Genomic DNA, 19,819 nt, shown 5'->3' on the forward strand with positions numbered 1-19,819 from the left:
TTAGCATGCAACAGATTTATTAACGTAAACCTCCCGTGCGTTATCAGAGAAACCACTGCAAAAGCTTGTTACGGATACAATTGCTCTACGCGTTTCCTCTAGGTTGCCTTTTTCATTTGACTATAGTAACAGCAATCTACATAAACTTGTCCTATTTTTCATTCTACTTTAACAGGCATTATAACAATAGTGTAACGTATATAGGTACTGGGTGGCGCATGTTAGTTTGAATTTCAGTTTCTGGCGCTTTGTAAAGTCTTGAGATATGAAAAGGTGACCGTTTCGGTATTCCTATTGTTGCACGGCCAAAGCTTTACAATAGTCATTTTAGTCCACTGTTAACTAGCTGTTGATTTAAGTAATTAACGTTGCTCCATTGTCGAGACACATAAAGTTGACTGGAATTTGAACTTACGCGCACCTTGAGCGTAATATGTTAATGGAGTAACACTCTAGTTTGTATTAAATGTTTTTGCTTAGTTTGCACATATGCCTGTAGACAAACAGTAGAACCAGAAAGTCTAGGAGCTGGACTTATTTGAACGCCAGCAACTGCAGAAGGCTAATGGAAAACGTTTGTCTTCACAAATTGTTTTTACACGCGAACCGCATTTCGTTGAGCGAGTGACCGTGTTGATTTTAGTGCACCGCTTTCCCATGTGCTGCAAAAGTAAACGGCAAATGACTTTTCGCTGTGTGGCTCTAATTACCGTATCGATTTGCTGTGATCACGTGATGTTCTTACAGCTGATGCTCTTGATTACTTTTTCCTCTCTGGTTCGATTTGCATAGGCTTGTAGAACAATGAATGCACTAGAATAGATGTAGATGACACGCACATAGGCAGAGATAAGCTTTTGTTAAGCATTGTTAAATCTGGAAGAACTGAGTTTAAAACCCATGTAATTCGGGTTGGTTGAAATTCATTGTTGAAATTACTACTAGTTGTAAGCATTTGCCGTAAACGTGTATTAGACATTAACAGTTGAAATATTACTTAAATATCGTCTGTACAGTGTACAGAATGTGGTTTAAGGTTTTTAGCATCTACATTTTATTGCACAAAATAAAACGTTTGAGTCTGACGCTTGTTTTTAAATAGCATCCTAATGTACGAACTGTGTTGGTGTAACTTGAGCCTCAAAAGTAAATGATGTTTGACTATAATACGTAGGAGGAGGCCTTTGATTAATAGGTTGATAAACTGTTGGCTTCGCATGTATACTGTTGCCCTTCCGACAAAACACAAAATTAAAATGCCATCGATTCGGGGACGTTCATTTGACGTTGCTTGTACCCCAGCTATTCGACACTGAAGTGTTAATTCTTAATGAGTTCCTTGTTTAATTATCATAGTGTTCCGTTGTCTATGCTGTCTATAACATGAAATACTAAGGTACTATTGTTTGTATTTCGTGATAAAAGAAAATGTATATTTGGTTTCATTCAAGCTAAAAATACATACGTACTCATACTGGTTAATTTGCGACATGATCGGTTTATTTAAACGGTTTTTAGGTGCTGGAAATAGTTTTTAGATGAGTCTTAATGATTTTAGTCATAGTAAGAGAACAGTCGTTTTAAAACAACGTATTATCAACTTGACATTGCTTGTCTTTTAGACACAAATACAGTATTAGATCAACCTCACATTGTTCTGCAACAACAAGTGTACTTCAAACCAAAATACGGTAAGAATCAACCTGTATCTTGAGATACCTTAAAAAGAAGAAAAACATGGGATTATGTTGTTGTGGCATGAGTCGCGTTAAACTAAAGGATTCTTCCACACAAACTGACGTCATGCCTTTGTTGGAGGGCAGTGAAGCGAAACGACAACTTGCAGTGGATAAGGTGGGTTTAAGTTGACGAAAATTACGGCTTGTTTTTCGGTTAGGGCAGGGGTGTCCAACACGTGGCACGCGTGGCAAAAGTGGCACGTAGAGCATTTGAAAATGGCACGCAATTTTTGGACATTCAGATGGTAAACATTAGGATTTGTCACGCAACTGATATTTTTCTATTGATTCTTTTTGGCCTTTATTCTAACTCCAGTAAAGATGATCAGTATCAAGGTTACACAAATCCACCAACTAAATTGGTCGTTTTTAGACTCGATCCGTCTACTTTTAGGCGCTTGAAACTGTCGAATTGTGGATAATTCTGGGCCTTTATGCTGTCGTATTATATTCCATGTTATGGATGCTGCGCTTTAAGCGACATGGTATGCTATAAAAGGTTTCTGGAGTATCATAAACAAGTTTACTCGCCTTTGACAACATATTTTTTTCTCTCGTTAAGACGTTTAAGACATGGTTTGGAAAAAGGAGGCCTACCAAACGTTGGCACGCGAGTATATTTTAAAACCTAGATTGGCACGGCGGTGCTTTCGAGTTGGACACCCCTGGGTTAGGGTGTTTTCCGTGTTCTTTGATCCGTGACGGATAAGACAGATGATTTGTTGCCGAGTTTTGTTTTTGAGCGTTCACGCTAAGTTGGGTTTCCTATGCGGTGAGCTAGGAGTTAGAAAAACAGATATGTTTCCAATTGGGGCGCAGAATAGTTATGCGTTAAAAAATTTGGCATTGATACACATTTCAGCAGACCTGCATAGCAATTGCCATCATACTCAATTCAATCTACCTACGTTTATGTTTATGGGTTTCTCACGTGAAAGTATTATACCTAACGTGTGTATATTATAGTTGTGACGCACTAATACACTACAGTTTTTTTTGTAAAACACATTGTAGGGCAAACAGGCAAAACATGTTTCAATAATCAATGTTACTATACTTAAACTTGTCAGGCTAGGATGGGTTCGGTAACAAATATGACCGCATTGAGGTTAGAACGCTGTCTATCATACCGGGATTTTGTCATTATGCTCTTCAAAATAAGATGACAATCAAAAACATATTTTTCGCCGAATGAAAAATACTGTTTGATACAGTAAGGCAATTCGTACCATTGCTATCCTATTAAACCAAACTGTATTAGGTTGTTGCTACTTGAAATGTGATAAAACAGACTGATAAATAACACATACTTTAATACTTTTTCTTCAAAACGTTTTCATAGCCATATACTGATTTCTTTTTGTGTTTTTAGACTATGAAGTGTCAAACATCCTTGGAAACTGCTTTACATCTTGTCCAAAGAGCAGTAGAAGAAGACAGATCCCGAAATTATGAGGAAGCTCTTTCGCTTTACCAACATGCTCTAGTATATTTCTTGGAGAGCCTCAATTGTAAGTCCTTGCACAAATCTGCAAATACATGCGTTGGGCTGCTTTGTGTATTGCTTTGTTACAAACTGGAAGACAACTTGGTTATCACGCTAATTTTAATAGCTTACATGTTCCCTGGCATTTTTGACTTCAAGAATGCTTTTTAAGTCCGTCGTTCTACAGTAATCTGCGTAAATTTTACAACATAACAATGACAAAAAATTAAGATCCTACAACCTAAGTGCGAAAAATCTTAAAATACGCAGATAGCAATAGTTTTAAAACTACTGCTTTAGAGAACCCGCCTAAATAATGTGGCTTGTGCGTGTGATTTAGTATTAAATCAATATGCAATTCAAATGCGTAAGTTCTTACATCGATAATAAATGCGCTATTTATTTATTTTAAACTATCACGTCGATTTAAAAGAAATTTACTTTACAGTAATGACCTTGTATTTTTTATTCATAAAAATTTTTTATCTTGTATTTTTAATATTTGTCGTAAAAACTGCAGAAATGTTTTTTATGATTCGACAGTTATTCGTATTAAACCAGGGTAAGTTGTTTCAAGTTAAACTACTTTTTCGTAAAATCTATTACGAAAAGGAATTAAGGCTTGACATTCTCAGGATTCGATTGACGTATTTGTTTTCTCAGGTTACGCCTCATTAGTTTTCGTAATTGCTCGGAGAGATAATTAGGTATTTTTCCAGTAGCAGGCGTCATTTGGAGTGATTTCAAATTAGCTAATCAAGAGGTTGTGTTCGCCAATAGCTTTTTTAACACAACTCAAAATAATAGAGATGTATATTGGTAATACCTTTGCGCCGTGTTTATTGTTATTCACCTTACACTGCAAATGATACAAAACAAATCACTGCATGTCAAAATTGACTGGACAATCTGCAAGACCCACCTGTACATATAAACACACACAAACAACAGTAGTTTTTCCTTTCTCTAACTCGTGTTCCTTAACCAGAATGGGTTGCGAAACCCATTCGTAAGGGCTGTGAGTTTACTAACCCAGGAGGATTAGGGAAGAAAACGGTAACTTCCCTGGATAAAACTTAAGGTGATGCGAAAACTGTGGGTAGCTTCAAAGCGGTGGCCACTGGGAAAAAAGGCTACGAATCATTGCTAGAAATATATAATAATATAGGGCGTTTGAAAGGTATTTGTAATTGTTTTTAAAAAAAACATTTTTTGTGTGACAGACGAGGCAGAGAGTGACAAACTGAAAGAGAAAATCCTATCAAAATGTAAACAGTATCTTGAACGAGCGGAAAAACTATCTGAGTTTCTGCACTTGTGAGTATCGGTTTTCTGACAATGTTTATTGTGGCATAAACTTCTACTTATACGGCTGGATATTTAATGGTGAATTTTATACTTGTACGAATTTTTGTGAATGTTTTGCACACTAATATGTTTAACAGTCACACGCGAGCAACACCATAAAGCGGATATTACGTGAACAAAGTTAACTTTTTTATCAACGTCATATAGCAGTTTTATACTCATTATCGTAATTGATTTTTATGCCCTCTTTCAATCCACTGATTAAACATCTGCTGCCATCAGAATGACAATAATATTATTATAGATGTATAAAATTGTATTTGATTTTTTTACTTTTAATTAGAGAAGTTTTCTTTTAGCTATGATTTACTCAAATATAAGCCATATTGCAGAGCTTATGTTGATGTGTAAAGCCAATATGCAAAAGGATTTGGAATGCGAAATAAATCAAAAAGCATGTTTGTGGGAATAATATCGGTACAACATAAAAATGTAAGCTCCTCTAGATCGCACCAACGGTGAGCAAAAAGCTTTATAAGCCGCGGCTTACAGGCGAATAAATACGGTAGCATGATAGCTGAATCACAAACAAATCTATAGCTCAAATATAACACCAAATTTTTATTATGTGGCGGAGCCATAAAATATACCACGCATACGGTTATATCCAGACATTCATATCGAGTGCAATGAAACGGAACATTTGTTGCACTTCAATACATATGTGTGAATACCGATTACACGATCTGTCGCTCATGAACCTGTGTTCAAAATCACTGAACCTTGCACAGTGATCGAGTTACTTATCTGTTCAGTTCAAAGCAATGGCAAGACTAATTTTTTGGACGAAAATCTTGCAATGATAGCTGTATATTAATTTTATTCATTACTGTAATTACTTCGATGCTCACATGTATTGTTTCCATTGGTAGTGCTTGTTATTACTAGCACTATTGTTACTTGTTAAGGTTTCCTAATACACTTGAGTAGAAGCTAGTTACAAGATCTTTTGTTGTCCAAGCAAAACAAGCGACCTTGTTTTGGTGCCAATATTAGTACAATGTCTACCCGTATTTGATAAAGTTTATAATTTCTCACAGACACAACGAAGGCGGCCGAAGAGGAAAACCCGGCTCCTTGACAGATGTTTCAAAGTCAGTAGCAAAACTGATCGAAGCTGAAGACTTTCCTCTCCAAAAATCCGACACGAGAGGACCAGTATCCCGGATGTACCACAGCATCATGCGCAAGAAACCTCGGACTTCCACCACAAGTAGCAACAACTTGGAGGTAGGGGAAAGCTCGACTTCGCTACAGCGATCTTACTCCACAAGGTGATGGGAAGAAGGATTCCTGTATAAAACGGCAGACACAAAACCATTAGTTGGACAACCCACGGCAATTTGAGATTGCTGCAAAATGTTGCGTACGTGGAGTAAGAGCCAATATCAACAGGGGCTAAACGCAAACAAGTTTCGGCTAACAATAGTGCTTGAACGACACAATTTACGATATAGTGTAGTATTATGCAGTGTTAGATTTTACCTAATATTAACAATACGACAATGTGGAATTTAAGCACAAAAGTATGCGATGATTTCCTTTACACAGCGACTACACTTTAAATCAGGGGTGTGCAACCTTTGTTGCTGTGGGGCCAAATACGATTGCCAAAATTAGATCGCGGGCCGCACCTGTGTTTCACACAAGTTGATTTTTCTTTGTTGCTTACCAAATATGCTTAACTACAAGTTAAATTCGCATTTGATTCTAGCCACATATTGCCAGGTCACAAAAAAATAGCATCGGGCGCATTAATCTTGCTCTTTAATATATATTAGTTAAACTCGTTTGCCAGGACATTTGAATAAGGGTCTCCCTTTAATAAAGGGCCGCATTTGGCCCGCGGGCCACAGGTTGCACACCTCTGCTTTAAATGACTCGTTGTCATCACCTAGCGGACGTCTAAAATACATAACTTAACCACACGGAGCGATCAGTTATGTTTTTCCAAATAAAAACGAATTATTTTCTATTTCAAATGCTGCAACTCGCCAAATTATGTACGTAATTTGCTGTACAATATTTTTCTGTGTAAAATTGTGTTTGCTCATCTACAGTGGCATCTACAAGTAAAATGTTATTTTTAATGTATTAAATCAAACCGTCTGCGTTTGCATATTGACCCCTTTTGGTGACATATTTGCCACAAACTAGCCATTATTTAAGCTCCATTATTTTGTAAGGGGCTCAAACGTTAGAACAAGTTCAAATGTTCTATTGATTTTATCTAATAATTTCAACTATTCATTATTTTACGTTTCGTTTCTTCAATACAGTGCAATTGATGTATTCGTTCAGTGTGTTTGCATTTTAAAGTTTCAGTACATCCTTTTTTTAACATTTTATGTTTACATTTTGCGCTTGCCTTTTCCCGTGTGAAACAAAAAATAAAACAAAGTGATTCATGTTTATCATTGCAAACATTCCGGAAGAGCACTTTTACTTGGTCCGGTTGTCTCAACTGTGTTTTGTTGTCCGCAAGGATTTTAGTAGCATGCAAAGGTTCGGTAATGTAACATAGCTCTAAATTTTAAGTTTACGCATTTTATATTTTTATCTGAAAGAGCATTTCTTAAACTCGTGTCCGTGCAAGATTTTTGTAAGTGTAACATTCTGTTTTTTAATATCGCGAATTTTCTTTTTAAGTTTGCGAATGCTTATGGGCAAAAATAGTTTGAGTTGTAAAATTGTTTTTTTTTGCATGTTGCCAGTAAGTGTCCTGGTAACATAGCAATATCTGAGTATTCTGAGTAAGAAAAGTAGTTAGTGTGTGACAAAATGGTAATTTTAGTTTTGTAAGTAAACCAACATTAATTTCTCTTTTGTGGGCTTTATTATTTTTTTAATAACGGAATAAAAATAATTCTTCTAATTGTCTATAATGACAAAATACAAATTAGCAAATTAAAAACAAAAACTACTTAACAAACTGTTTGATATTTGCACCAGACATACATGCGGGTTAAAAGAGATCGAGGTAATTTAAACGGCGATCTATAGCAAGGTGAACAACAAACCTATTTCATCTTGCTTTACGACTTTTGGTACATTTATAAGCGGGTGCTTTTAAGATAATTAGCAAGTTTAGTTCCTAATCCGACTGTGAAATAGATTGTAAATGTCGCCACAACAATGAAATTTGTCAAAATAAAAAGCATAAAATATGCTTTGGGCATTGGTGTTGTGTAGGTTACCTGCTTCCACTGTCATCAAAACAGCTGGTAAACTTTTTCTTTTGCTTCGACATGTCCTGAAAACTAATTACAACAATATTACGTCCAAAATTGGTTTACAACTTTTGCTACCACCGAAAGTAAATGTACCTAAACCTCTTCCAAAAAAGCAGTTACATAACTGCCCTTGAGAGGATGTAATTAAAAACTGGTGCGTTCTAAAACAATTATGTCGTTTAGAGGCAACAACGTAAAACTACGCTTACGTAAATGGCTGATTTATCACGACAGTATGACAACCCACTAATAGTTTTAACACTCTCAAACCAGTGTATATATATCCAGCTACTTCGCAATGATATTAGTTCTGTTACAGCCAGTATGTCGTTATAACAGCAGGGACATATTTGCCGAAGACCTAAGGAACTTTGTGCTAGTTTTCAGACCAAAGAAACGTTGATCACAAAATGGAGAAGTTACTGGTAGTTGCGTTGCTGTTCGGAATACCTATGGCACGTAAGTTAAAAATAACTTTGTATGTTTATTCTGTAAATCGTATATTAAACTGCGTGCTGCTCAAATCAAAATTCCTAATAAATTTTATTCTTTTATTCTTACCACCTTCTTAATATCGCTACTTATTGAGATTCAAAAAACAGGTGTTTGTTTTTAGGACGACAACAATCAACAATCCTAATGAATTAATCTTTGATTCTCATCACCTTTTTGATAAAGAAGTTATTTTTGTTACTTCTGAGTTTTTTTGTAACGTTAAAAACAGGTGTTTGTTTCAAAGACGACAAAATTGTATTAAACGTGCTTATTTTGGGTTGTTTTATTGATTTGGTTAAAATTAAAGTGCTATTGACACCAAGCAAGAGTTATCAAAATACGTTAGTAAGTTTTACAAATTTTATAGATTGATTTTAGTGTCACTTTTCCATTTCAGAATGCTGCGATCCAGTGGATTGTAACAAACTGTGCAAAACCGGGGAAGGAAAACTTGATCTTAAGACTTGCAAGTGTGATTGTTACATTCTGGTGGACGACATATTGATGCCAGGTCAGTCACACACTTTTTCAAAAATTCCTAAAGACCACTTTTGCTGCTCAAAGTACAAACATTGTGTAACCTGGAAATTATGTCGTTTAATATTAAACTTATTCTCAACCTATCCCAACGACAAACACTCATCTGAATTGCTTGTAAACAATACTCACAACAGAGTAACTTGATATCAAAAAATATTTTAAACAATTTCGCTTTTCAACACCCTGGAGTGCAACCGTTGGACATTTTTATTCTTCTTGTTTTTTCGAAAAAAATTATTAATTTATCGTATTCGACAGTTTATTTGCGACATATTTTTAAGAGAAATGGCACACTATCGGCAATAAAAACACGCCAATACCTTGATTATGCATGCAAGCAAGACCATTACATAGGTAAACGGTGTAAATGCGACCGATGGCAAAAGAAAGTCCATCAAATAGTGAAATCCAGTTCTTTTCTATTACTTTGCCCTTAAGTAAGTTGAATATGTTGTACTTCGTATTGCAGTAAGTCTGTGGGATTGGATTCAAGGTGGTGGTACCGGAAAAGCTATTACTACAGTTTACAAACGATGGAACGATCGCACAGATGATGGATTTGTTCGAGTTCCATTTACCCTAACTGACGATATTGGTAAACAACAAGAATACATAGTATTAATATTTGCACATCTTCTCACTTTTATTTCCTGTGACAATAAATAGCCAATAAACCAAGCAATTAAAACAGTGCATGCTCAGAGTGCAAATATGGTCACTATCGGGAATTCCACATAAAACTAACTTGTTTACGTCTTTCTGCAGCGGCGAGCGATAGTCTCAAGAATAGCATAATAGCTGGATTCGGGGTACTTAATGCGATCACTTGCTTAAAATTTGAGCCGGCAAAGTCAGATGATACCGACTATATTGAGATCTACATGGGTTCCGGGTGTTCTTCTTTTATCGGAAGAAACGGTGGAAAACAACGGGTGACTAAAATAGCTTTAAGGAACTAATGACTTTTGGTTTTACTTGATCTGTTGCCGAAAATAACTAAACGGTACATTCTTTTTGATGATATTCATACCGACGCCTTTATGTGTGACGCCTTTAATAGGCCTGGCGTATACTATGATTTCCTCTTTTATGATACACCATTTCTAATGACAACGAGAAATGTCACGAATTACTTTTACCTAACTTTTGTAAGATAGTTGTTGCAAGACAGTTACCTACAAAATATGAATAGCTTTAGTTTTGTTTTAGAATCAAATGATTTTATACAGTTGTCTCTGGCTGCTGGATGTACACCGGTGGGAACCGTTCAACATGAAGCTATGCACGCACTTGGAATTTGGCATGAACATTCTCGTTCTGACAGAGACTCGTATGTGAATATTGTGATGGATAATGTTAAAACAGGTATATACTAATGAAAACAATTCTGGTATTTTCTTTTATCCAAGTGATTTTTAGGTAACTGTTAAATGCAAAACGGCGTTGCTAAACGTGTGACAAGTTACGGCAAAACATGAAAGTAAATTCGGTTACCAGATTTTCAAATACCAATGGCGTTACCTTTGTTTTCTAATTTTTTTCACGGTTTGAACCCAGGACGCTCCCGGGGACGAATCTCGATCAGGTTTTTTAAGTCTGTATGTGGGCCATGCGCGCCAGACCATTCGGCGTTTTTAAGCTATTTTTCAACACGTCGTTCAAAGCATATTACTTTTTTACTTTTATTAACTTAGCTGTGTAAACGGAACTAACGTTTGCGACCCACCAAACACAACAATAAACAACAACGTTTGTTTACATTTCTGGTTTTATTAAATCGACAATAAGTTGTTTTCTTGCAAGGCAAGTATCCCTACGGCAACCCGATAGTAAAACTACAAACCGAAAACTTTATGTTTAGTTTTCGAAAATTGTGTTTAGTTTTCATTAAGTAACGTTTTCCTTTGTTTTTGCTAAATGTTAGCGAATCGACACAATTTTTACAAGAAGCCATCTGATGAAACTACATCTTTCTCATCACCGTATGATGTTACATCTGTTATGCATTACGGTCCTACTTCGTTTACTGTTAATGGCGAAGATACAATCGTGAGGTACGCACAGAGTGTATAAGCAAACAAAACAACCAAAATTTTGGCACTTTTTTACATTTTACTTATATTCGTCCATATGAGCTGAACATACAAAAACATTAGAAAAATATTTTGTGCACGTATCATTTATACCGTTTTTTTTTCTAATTGACCTAAGGTTGTATACGCCGGATTTTACATTAACCAAACATCACTTTCATTTTGCCAGACTTGACGGCAAAGAACTTGTAAGGCAACGTAAATGCCCTTCCCATGAAGATCAAATTCAGATAAATGCAATGCATTCGTGCAACGGAAAGCGAGGAATTCCGGAAACTACTGATTGCTATCATCCTTTGGATCGTGGTTTTAGTTACAGAGGCACCCAAGCGACAACGAAGAGTGGAAAAACCTGCCAAGCATGGAGTGCACAATCACCCTGGATCCATTCATAGTGAGAGAAGTGTTTGTATTCTTGACAAGTAACATGTCAAGTCAATTTTTGTTTGCATTGTCACTTCTTCAGTCATATCTATCTTGAAAAGTTAGTGAAACAACAAGTACACCGAAAACGCAAGCTTGTGATTTTTTTCTATCATTGTGATTCTCAGAGCCTTTTGTAAACACGCTGTTTGAACTTTAAAACAACTAAGGTGACGGCCAATAGTAGAGGAAACATACACAAGAATGCAGTTTTAGAATCTTTGTAAGGGGCAATTACTCTGGGTACCACAACCAGATTGGAATAATAAACTTCTGATATTTTAAGCAAACCTGAAGATGTAACTGGAGCTGGGTTGGAAAGCAACTATTGCCGAAACCCTGACGCTGACGCTGTTGGACCATGGTGCTTTACAACTGACGGAGCTGTAGTTTGGGAAGAATGTGACATTCCCACTTGTGCAAACGCAGGTACATAGTGCGTAGGTTGTTTGTTACTTGATACCTAGATACCTACACACCAAAATAAGTTTGATAAATGGTTGAGAAAGAGGACTCTACACTCTCTATTAAAACATTTTTACGCAATCACAACGGTTTACAAACTCTGCGACCAGTTCATTTTCTGTAATAGATTTGTAGTCGTAGAGAGTAGCTTGTGGAAAGGCCGTAATACCTGCAGGTATGTTAAACAAAACACACAGAATAACTTCGGAAAGTTGTATCAAATCGCAACGCGTAGTCCAAAAGGTCACTGATACAGTAATGGTTAAAATATTTGCTGTTGTATTTCAGTAAGGTCTAATAACGCACCTGCACATCAAAACGCCCAAAGATGACTCTTATTTTAAACAAATATTTGTTTTAAGATATTTAAACATACGTTTTTGCACTTGAAAACACTGCTACGTTTCATGTATCGGGAGGGAGACCTTTAAACTGTCATTTGAACATTTCTTTCTCGCAATACTTTTAAACTAACTTACATTTGGTTTGCAGTGCCTGCTCTGAGTTTAACGCGATCGGTTGAGGGAACATGGAACAATTGGGGAGAATATTCTGAATGCAACAAACCTTGCGGAAATGGAAAAAAATTACGAATTAGAACTTGCTCCACCGACATATGTCCAACTGGTCGCCCCTTCGAAATGACAAGCTGCAACAATGAAGACTGTTCTACTGGTCAGTTGATTCAAAAAGAAAAAGATTTAGTTTGTTCAGTTGTGGATAAGATTTTTACTACTTCCTTTTAAGAAGCCAGGACACATCTTCCATAATTACACGATACCTCTATACGTTTTAAAAATGAAACAGATTATAAGTCTGTTACCCTTTATTATTAAGTTACATCGAAATCAATAAAACGCAATAAAGTTACAAAAGCTAAATACGGTTTGTTAAGTTGTCGATAAAACAATTCGAGGGTGTTTAAAGAAACCTAAACACACTACCATATTTGCATGGTACGTCTGTATTTTTGCAAATAAAAATAAAAATAGACAAAGTAAAAAGCTGCGGCTCTATTATTATTAATTTTGAATTAATAAGAAGCAAAGTAGTTTTAAGTTTTCTTGACTAACTGATGTTTTAGCTGTATGGGGACCGTTTGGGGCATGGTCGGGCTGTTTTTGCAAAAAAAGAAAAAAATATGCCATTCGCCAGTGCCTTGGAGGTGTAATCAACGAAGGTGCTTGCAAGGGGAAACCTTGGAAACTTTCATCATGTACTTGTTCAGGTAGGTTTTTGTGTAAGATACATTTGCGTTGTTTTTGTAAAACATGTCATTTATTTTAAAACTATTAGTTTTCTGTAACTAATAGTTTCTTGTTGGAAGCTTAACCGTGCATTGTAGACTTCAATGCTTTCAATTTGGACTCGTACGTGATATATAAAAGAAACGAATCCTTTTAAATCCAAGTAATTGCTTTTTCAGGGTCTACAGGAACATGGAACGCCTGGGAAGAAGATTATTCTTCGTGCAACAAAAAGTGTGGAAACGGAAAAAAGCTTCGAGTCAAAACGTGTTCCACAAATAATTGTCCAACGGGAAAACCTTACCAACTAACGAAGTGCACCAATGGAGCTTGTTCTTCTGGTAGGTAGCTCGTGCAATTTCAAGCATATTAACAAACGCTTTAAAATGCATCATCCATTTGGTAAAACTAGCTGTTTGTGTAAGCTATTCTATTACAACTCTATACACGATTTTGTTTGTAAGTGTAATGACGAATGTAGCGTCCCAAATGATGTAAAAATGGCTTGATGTTTTATTGAACCATTTCGGCAAATGCTCATGTCATCATCAGTAATATTAAGGGATACATCAGATTCAACTAACTTATCTAAATCCACTTTACACAAAAGTTTGATAAAAAGATTCGATTGTGTTTTCTTACTAACATTTTTGTTGTTAAAAAGGGGAGATTTATACTTAGTTATGAAATTGAATAGTACTTTTGCTTGTATTACTTATAAAAATGCTGCCCCATTTGGGTTAACATGCAATGTACTTCAGGTATTACATGGGATGCCTACAGCGAATGGTCTGGTTGCTATTGCAAAAAAGGTCAACGTTATCGCATTCGTCAATGCAACGGAGGATATATAAACGATGGCAGGTGTAAAGGAAAAGCTTGGCAAAATGGAGCATGTTCATGCAGTTAAGGAGCTGACAGATAAAGCAGCTGTTAAAGAAGATTGATACTTTATTTTTGTACATTTGTCCGGTGTCTTTTCAAGCTTATTCACCCTTTTGAAATCATTGCTCGTTGTTTAATTTGTAACAATATGATTTGGGTGTGATCCAAACACACTTTCTTCTATTAAATTTCGAAACAAGATGTTATGAAATGTTTGTAATCATTGCTTTGGATGTGTTTGTATTCTTCTAAAAATTCTCTTTGGTAAACTTTCATTGGTTATCGCTGCTGTAATCTTGTATTGTAACAGTGCGTATTTACCAAAAAATATAATCGTGTTTTGTGCAAATTATACAACGCTTTATGTTAATCTGCTTTGCTTTTTAAATCGATATACCAATTGTTACGTACAGGACATTTACAACGGTATCCATTGATGAAATAAATTTGGTTGTATATATCCTGAATCGACCAATGTAAGTAGTTTAGAAAAACGTTTACACAATATAGAATACCTTGCAACTAGAGAATATAAATCAGTTACGCCAGGCCTATTGAGAGCGTTGTACCGAATTAGCCGGTCGCCAAACATTTCTATATGGCAAGGAACATCATGGAAAATCTTACGTGCTTGTGATTTGACGAGCTCAAGTCTAACTTACTGTGGTTTATGTATCAGTGTGCCATAATCGCTGTCCATATGAACGCCTCAGGACTGATCCCAGTTATTGATGTATAAAAAAATGTAAGTTGATAATGTGGTGCATCTACCGTAAAAGTGTTTTTATTATCAATTGAAAGAAAGCGTATTTAAATCAACTAGCTGCTGAGGGACAAGTGTTAGGTGTTAAGAGTAGTGCTTGGAGAGACATGGAAGAAACGTTTAAAAGCCACTGCAGTGGTATAACTATGGTATCAAATATGGTGAAAGAGCAGTTACAGTCGTAGGTCCTATGTGAGTTTTTCTTTTTTCTTTTCTTGGAACCAATTGTCTGGTAAAACGTCTATAAACCTAGTTCAGTGGTTCTCAAGGGGTGCCACTTGGCTCCCCAAGGGAGAAATCTTTCCTAGAAAGAATTAGGAAAAGCTGTGTATCAAAGATGTTTTCTGAGAATACTCTTACAACATGTAGAATCCAACTACTGCACTGGTTGGCGTATTAAAAGAGTTTGTTTCTTCATAATCATTTATTGTTGTATCGTATCAGACTATCAGATGATCGTTGGTACACCGCATGTCTCGGAAGGGCTCGTGTCGGGAGTTCGAATCCCACCACAGACTAGATTTCTCTAGCTTGCTATGAGGGAATGCTCGGTCTACGAGAGCGTGACTTTCGATCGGTTCACCGCTGAGTGTAGCCCAGTTCCTCAAGCAAAATGTCGGAAGGGAGCGTTCCAGGGCTGATCCCAGTAGTGAATTTATATTTATCATACATAAATCGTGGCCAATCTGGCAATTCCTACTACTACGAAGCTGACTTGTGCAGCTTATACGAAGCAGGAAACGGTACTTGTGATCAAACTTTTGACGGGTCCACCGCTGAGCCTGTTCAGCTCAGTTAATAGAGCATGTCGGTACAGGGCTTCGGGGCTGATCCCAGTTATGAATTTATGTTTATCTTAGCAATTAGAACAATACGTCATTAACCACTGACCTAGATCATCTATAAACAAATATATTCTATATTCTGTTCAAGTTTGCGAATGCTTATTATGGTGCAAAAATAGTTTCAGTCCCAGAATTGTTTTTTTGCATGTAGTCAGTAAGTTTTCTAGCAACATAGCAATATCTGAGTATTCTGAGTAAGAGAAGTAACAGAACGGTAATTTTAGTTTTGTAAGATTTCTTTTCTAGGCTTTATTATTTTTTTAACAAACGGAATAAGAATTATTCTCCTAAATCTCTATTGGAACAAAATACAAATTAGCAAATTAAAAGCAAACCTTAACTACTTAACAAACTGCTTGATATTTACATCAGATGCTCGTGCGGGTTAAAAGAGACCGAGCTAATTAAAAAGTCAAACTGTAGCAAAATGAACAACAAACTTATTTCAACTTGCTTTACGACGTTTGGTACGTTTACAAGCGGAGGCATTTAAGATAATTAGCAAGTTTAGTTCTTAATCCGACTGTGAAATAGATTGTAAATGTCGCCACAACAATGAAACTTGTCAAAATAAATTGCATAAAATATGCTTTGGGCCTCAGTGTTGTGTAGGCTACCAGCGTCCACAGCTATCAAACAACTTGTAATCTTTTTCTTTTGCTTCGACATGTCCTGAAAACTAATTACAACACAACCACGTCCAAAATTGGTTTACAACTTCTGCTACCACCGAAAGTAAATGTACCTGAACTTCTTCCGAAAAAATATGTCACTTCCCTTCAGAGGATTTAATTAAAAACTGGTGCGTTCTAAAACAATTATGTCGTTTAGAGGCAACAACATAAAACTACGCTTTCGTAAATGGCTTATTTAACACGACAGTATAACAGCTCACTAATAGTTTTAACACTCTAAAGACAGTGTATATATATCCAGCTGCTTCGCAATAATATTAGTTCTGTTTCAGCCAATATGTCGACCATTCGGCCATGTTCCTGCCCCTTTTATAGATTTCTTGATTGATTTGGTCGAAATTAAGGTGCTATTGACATCAAGCTATATAAAAATACGTTAGTAATTTTACAAATTGCATACTCTAACACAAGACCTTTGCGGTTCCATTGAGTATACAAGATGTGTTTTATTTTTTAGAAACAATTTTATAGAATGTTTTATAATTTATAGATTGATTTTAGTGTCACTTTTCTATTTCAGAATCCTGCGATCCAATGGATTGTAACAAACTGTGCAAAACGGGAGAAGGAAAACTTGATCTTAAGACTTGCAAATGTGATTGTTATATTTTGGTGGACGACATATGGATGCCAGGTCAGTCACACACTTTTTCCAAAAAATCCCAAGATTTATTTTGCTCAAAGTACAAACATTGTGTAATCTGCAAAATACGTATTTTAAATTTTTTCTTAACTTAACCCAACGATAGACACTCACCTCAACGGCTTCTGCTTGTAAACAATATTCACAACAACGTAACTTGCTATCAAAAATATTTTTCACAATTTTGCGTTTCAACACTCTGGAGTACAAAACGTGAACAATTTGAATCTTTTGTTTTTTCCGGACAAAAATAACTATATCGTATTCGACAGTTAATTTGCGACATGTTTATTAGGGTAACGGCACATTAAATAAAAATAAAAAAGGCAATCGGCAATAAAAACAACGCTAACACCATGACTACCCATAAAACCAAGACCAGTGCAGTGCGATAAACGGTGTAAACGCGACTGATGGCAATAAAACGTCCATTCTTCAATTTGTGAAATCCAGTTCTTTTCTATTACTTCGCCCTTTACTTAAGTTGAACAAGTTGTTCTTCGTATTGCAGTAAGTCTGTGGGATCGGATTCAAGGTGGAAGTGCCGGAAAATCTATTACCACACTTTACAAACGATGGAACGATCGTACAGATTCGAGTTCTTAACGCGGTCACTTGCTTAAAATTTGAGCCGGCCACGTCAGATGATACCGACTATATTGAGATTTACATGGGTTCCTGGTGTTCTACTTTTATCGGAAGAAACGGTGGAAAACAACGGGTGACTAAAACAGCTTAAAGCAACTAACTACGTTTGGTTTTACTTGATCTGTTGCCACAACAAAACTAACCGGTACATCCTTTTTTATGATCTAAGATGAAAATATTCATACCGGGATCAGTCCTGAAGCGTCGATGCAGACCAGCGATTGCGACATACTTATCATTAAATCATAGTACGCCAGGCCCATTAAAAGTCGTCATACCGAAACGACTTCGATGGATTCTCCAGTAAGCCACTGTAGCTCTGTTGCTAGACCGCTAGTTCCTGAAAGCCTTCTGTCGTGGGTTCGAATCCCACCACAAGCTAGATTTTTCCGGCCTATACCTTGCCATATATGGGAATGCTTGGGAGACCGGCTGATTCGGTATGACGCCTTTAATAGGCCTGGCGTACTATGATTTCCTCTTTTATGATACATATGGGCAACGAGAAATGTCACGAATTATTTTTACCTAACTTTTGTAAGATAGTTGCTGCAAGACAGTTACCTACAAAATATGCATAGCTTTAGTTTTGTTTTAGAATCAAAGGGTTACTTGATTTTATGCAGTTGTCTCTGGCTGCTGGATGTTCAGCAGTGGGAACCGTTCAACATGAAGCTATGCACGCACTTTTTTTTATAAGTGTTGTTTGTTTTTGTGTTTGGTGGGTCACAAACCTTAGTTAAAGAAAATAAGAAAACATCTGTATTTACCTCTTTTAACATTATCCATCACAATATTCACATACGAGTCTCTGTCAGAACGAGAATGTTCATGAAAAAAAGGACAACGTTACCGCATTCGCCAATGCCACGGAGGATATATAAACGATGGCAGGTGTAAAGGAAAAGCTTAGCAAAATGGAGCATGTTCATGTAATTAGGGCCATGACAGATGATCAGCATTTTAAGATTGATGTAACATCATTTTTTGTACATTTACCCTGTGTCATGTCAAGCTTTATAACGCTATTAAAAACATTTTCTCGTTGTTTAATTTGCTACAAAAAGGATTTGGGTGCGATCCAAACATTAGATTTCAAAACAAGATGTTATGAAATGTTTGTAATCATTGCTTTTGATTTGTCTGTATCCTTCTAAAATCCCTTTTTCTATTGGGTAAACTTTTTTTTGGTTATCGTTGCTATAATCTTGTATTGTAACAGTGCACACTAATGAAAAAATATAATCGTGTTTTGTACAAATTATACAACGCTTTATGTTAGTTTGCTTTGTTTTAAAATCGGTATACGAATTGATACTTTGAGGACGGTTACAGCGGTATCCAACGGTAAAATAAACTTTATTGTGTATATCCTGAAACGATCAATCTAAGTAATTTGGAAAAACGTTCACACAATACAGAATATTTTGCAAAAATATAAATCATTTTACCCAATAGTTATACCGAATTAGCCGGTCACCAAGCATTTATATATGGCAAGGAACATATTGGATAATGTCATGAGATTTTGTGCATGTGATTTGACGCGCTGAAGTCTGACAGACTGTGATTTATATATATGTGTGCCGTAATCGCTGGTCTGCACGAACGCTTCAGGGCCGATCCCAGTTATGGATGCAGGTAAAGAATCTAAGTTGATAATGTGGTGCATCTACCGTAAAAGTGTGTTTAATATCGGTTTAAAGAAAAGCGTATTTATATCAACTAGCTACTAAGGGAACTGGTGTTAGGAATTAAGAGTAGTGTTTAGAGACATAGTTAAGAGTAGTGTTTTTTTTATTTTCTTTAAATCAATTGTGTGGTAAAACGTCTATAAACCTAGATCAGTGGTTCTGAAAGGACTTGGCTTCCTAAGGGATAAATTTTTACTTTTTAGAAGGATTTTTTTCTTTTTTTTAATTCAATGCACAAAAATGGGAATATCCAGATCCAGCTACTACAATGATTGGTGTAACTAAGGAGTTTGTTTCTTTAACATATTTTATTGTTGCATCGTATTAAACTTAGAGGATCGTTGTTATTCCCCCGCGAGTTCAAATCCCACCGCAGGCTAGAATAGCTTACGCCTTGCCATGTGGGAATGCTTGGAGAGGCTTCGGGGCTGATCCCAGTTATGAATTTATGTTTATCTTAACAATTAGAACAATTACGCCATTACCTACTGTCCTAGATCATCTATAAACAGCAGTGCATCAGACTCAATTAGAAGCGTTCAACTTCTATATTGACC

General features: G+C 36.1%; 2 protein-coding genes and 1 long non-coding RNA gene across 3 annotated transcripts; all 3 read left to right on the forward strand.

Annotated features, from left to right (window-relative positions):
* Positions 1-1,447: 1,447 nt before the first annotated feature.
* LOC145233937 (vacuolar protein sorting-associated protein 4-like) lies at positions 1,448-7,007 on the forward strand. Its single transcript, XM_080098699.1, has 4 exons — positions 1,448-1,854; positions 3,112-3,250; positions 4,449-4,542; positions 5,634-7,007. Exons 1-4 carry the CDS (start codon positions 1,738-1,740, stop codon positions 5,869-5,871), a joined length of 588 nt encoding a protein of 195 aa, XP_079954825.1. The 5' UTR covers positions 1,448-1,737; the 3' UTR covers positions 5,872-7,007.
* Positions 7,008-8,116: 1,109 nt separating this feature from the next.
* Positions 8,117-14,752, forward strand: LOC145233508 (zinc metalloproteinase nas-36-like). Its single transcript, XM_080098246.1, has 12 exons — positions 8,117-8,285; positions 8,719-8,832; positions 9,331-9,456; positions 9,627-9,793; positions 10,091-10,226; positions 10,786-10,915; positions 11,124-11,348; positions 11,664-11,806; positions 12,335-12,517; positions 12,927-13,070; positions 13,269-13,430; positions 13,851-14,752. The coding sequence occupies exons 1-12, from the start codon at positions 8,237-8,239 to the stop codon at positions 13,997-13,999; spliced, it is 1,728 nt and encodes a 575-aa protein (XP_079954372.1). The 5' UTR covers positions 8,117-8,236; the 3' UTR covers positions 14,000-14,752.
* A 2,049-nt stretch (positions 14,753-16,801) lies between these two features.
* On the forward strand, positions 16,802-18,566 carry LOC145233729 (uncharacterized). Its single transcript, XR_013861171.1, has 2 exons — positions 16,802-16,911; positions 17,432-18,566. It is a non-coding gene; the product is annotated as an uncharacterized LOC145233729 (long non-coding RNA).
* Positions 18,567-19,819: the final 1,253 nt, after the last annotated feature.

The sequence above is a fragment of the Phallusia mammillata genome, chromosome 6 (assembly GCF_965637545.1).
Source record: "Phallusia mammillata chromosome 6, kaPhaMamm4.hap1.1, whole genome shotgun sequence".
NCBI lineage: Eukaryota > Metazoa > Chordata > Ascidiacea > Phlebobranchia > Ascidiidae > Phallusia > Phallusia mammillata.

Excerpts from the sequence above, each read along its gene's own strand:
- LOC145233508 (XM_080098246.1), top strand. The coding sequence starts at position 8,237 with ATGGAGAAGTTACTGGTAGTTGCGTTGCTGTTCGGAATACCTATGGCA. Across the intron at positions 10,227-10,785 it reads GATGGATAATGTTAAAACAG|CGAATCGACACAATTTTTAC; the intron begins GTATATACTAAT and ends GCTAAATGTTAG. Across the intron at positions 11,349-11,663 it reads TCACCCTGGATCCATTCATA|CAAACCTGAAGATGTAACTG; the intron begins GTGAGAGAAGTG and ends TGATATTTTAAG.
- LOC145233937 (XM_080098699.1), top strand. The coding sequence starts at position 1,738 with ATGGGATTATGTTGTTGTGGCATGAGTCGCGTTAAACTAAAGGATTCT. Across the intron at positions 1,855-3,111 it reads GACAACTTGCAGTGGATAAG|ACTATGAAGTGTCAAACATC; the intron begins GTGGGTTTAAGT and ends TTGTGTTTTTAG. Across the intron at positions 3,251-4,448 it reads TTTCTTGGAGAGCCTCAATT|ACGAGGCAGAGAGTGACAAA; the intron begins GTAAGTCCTTGC and ends TTTGTGTGACAG.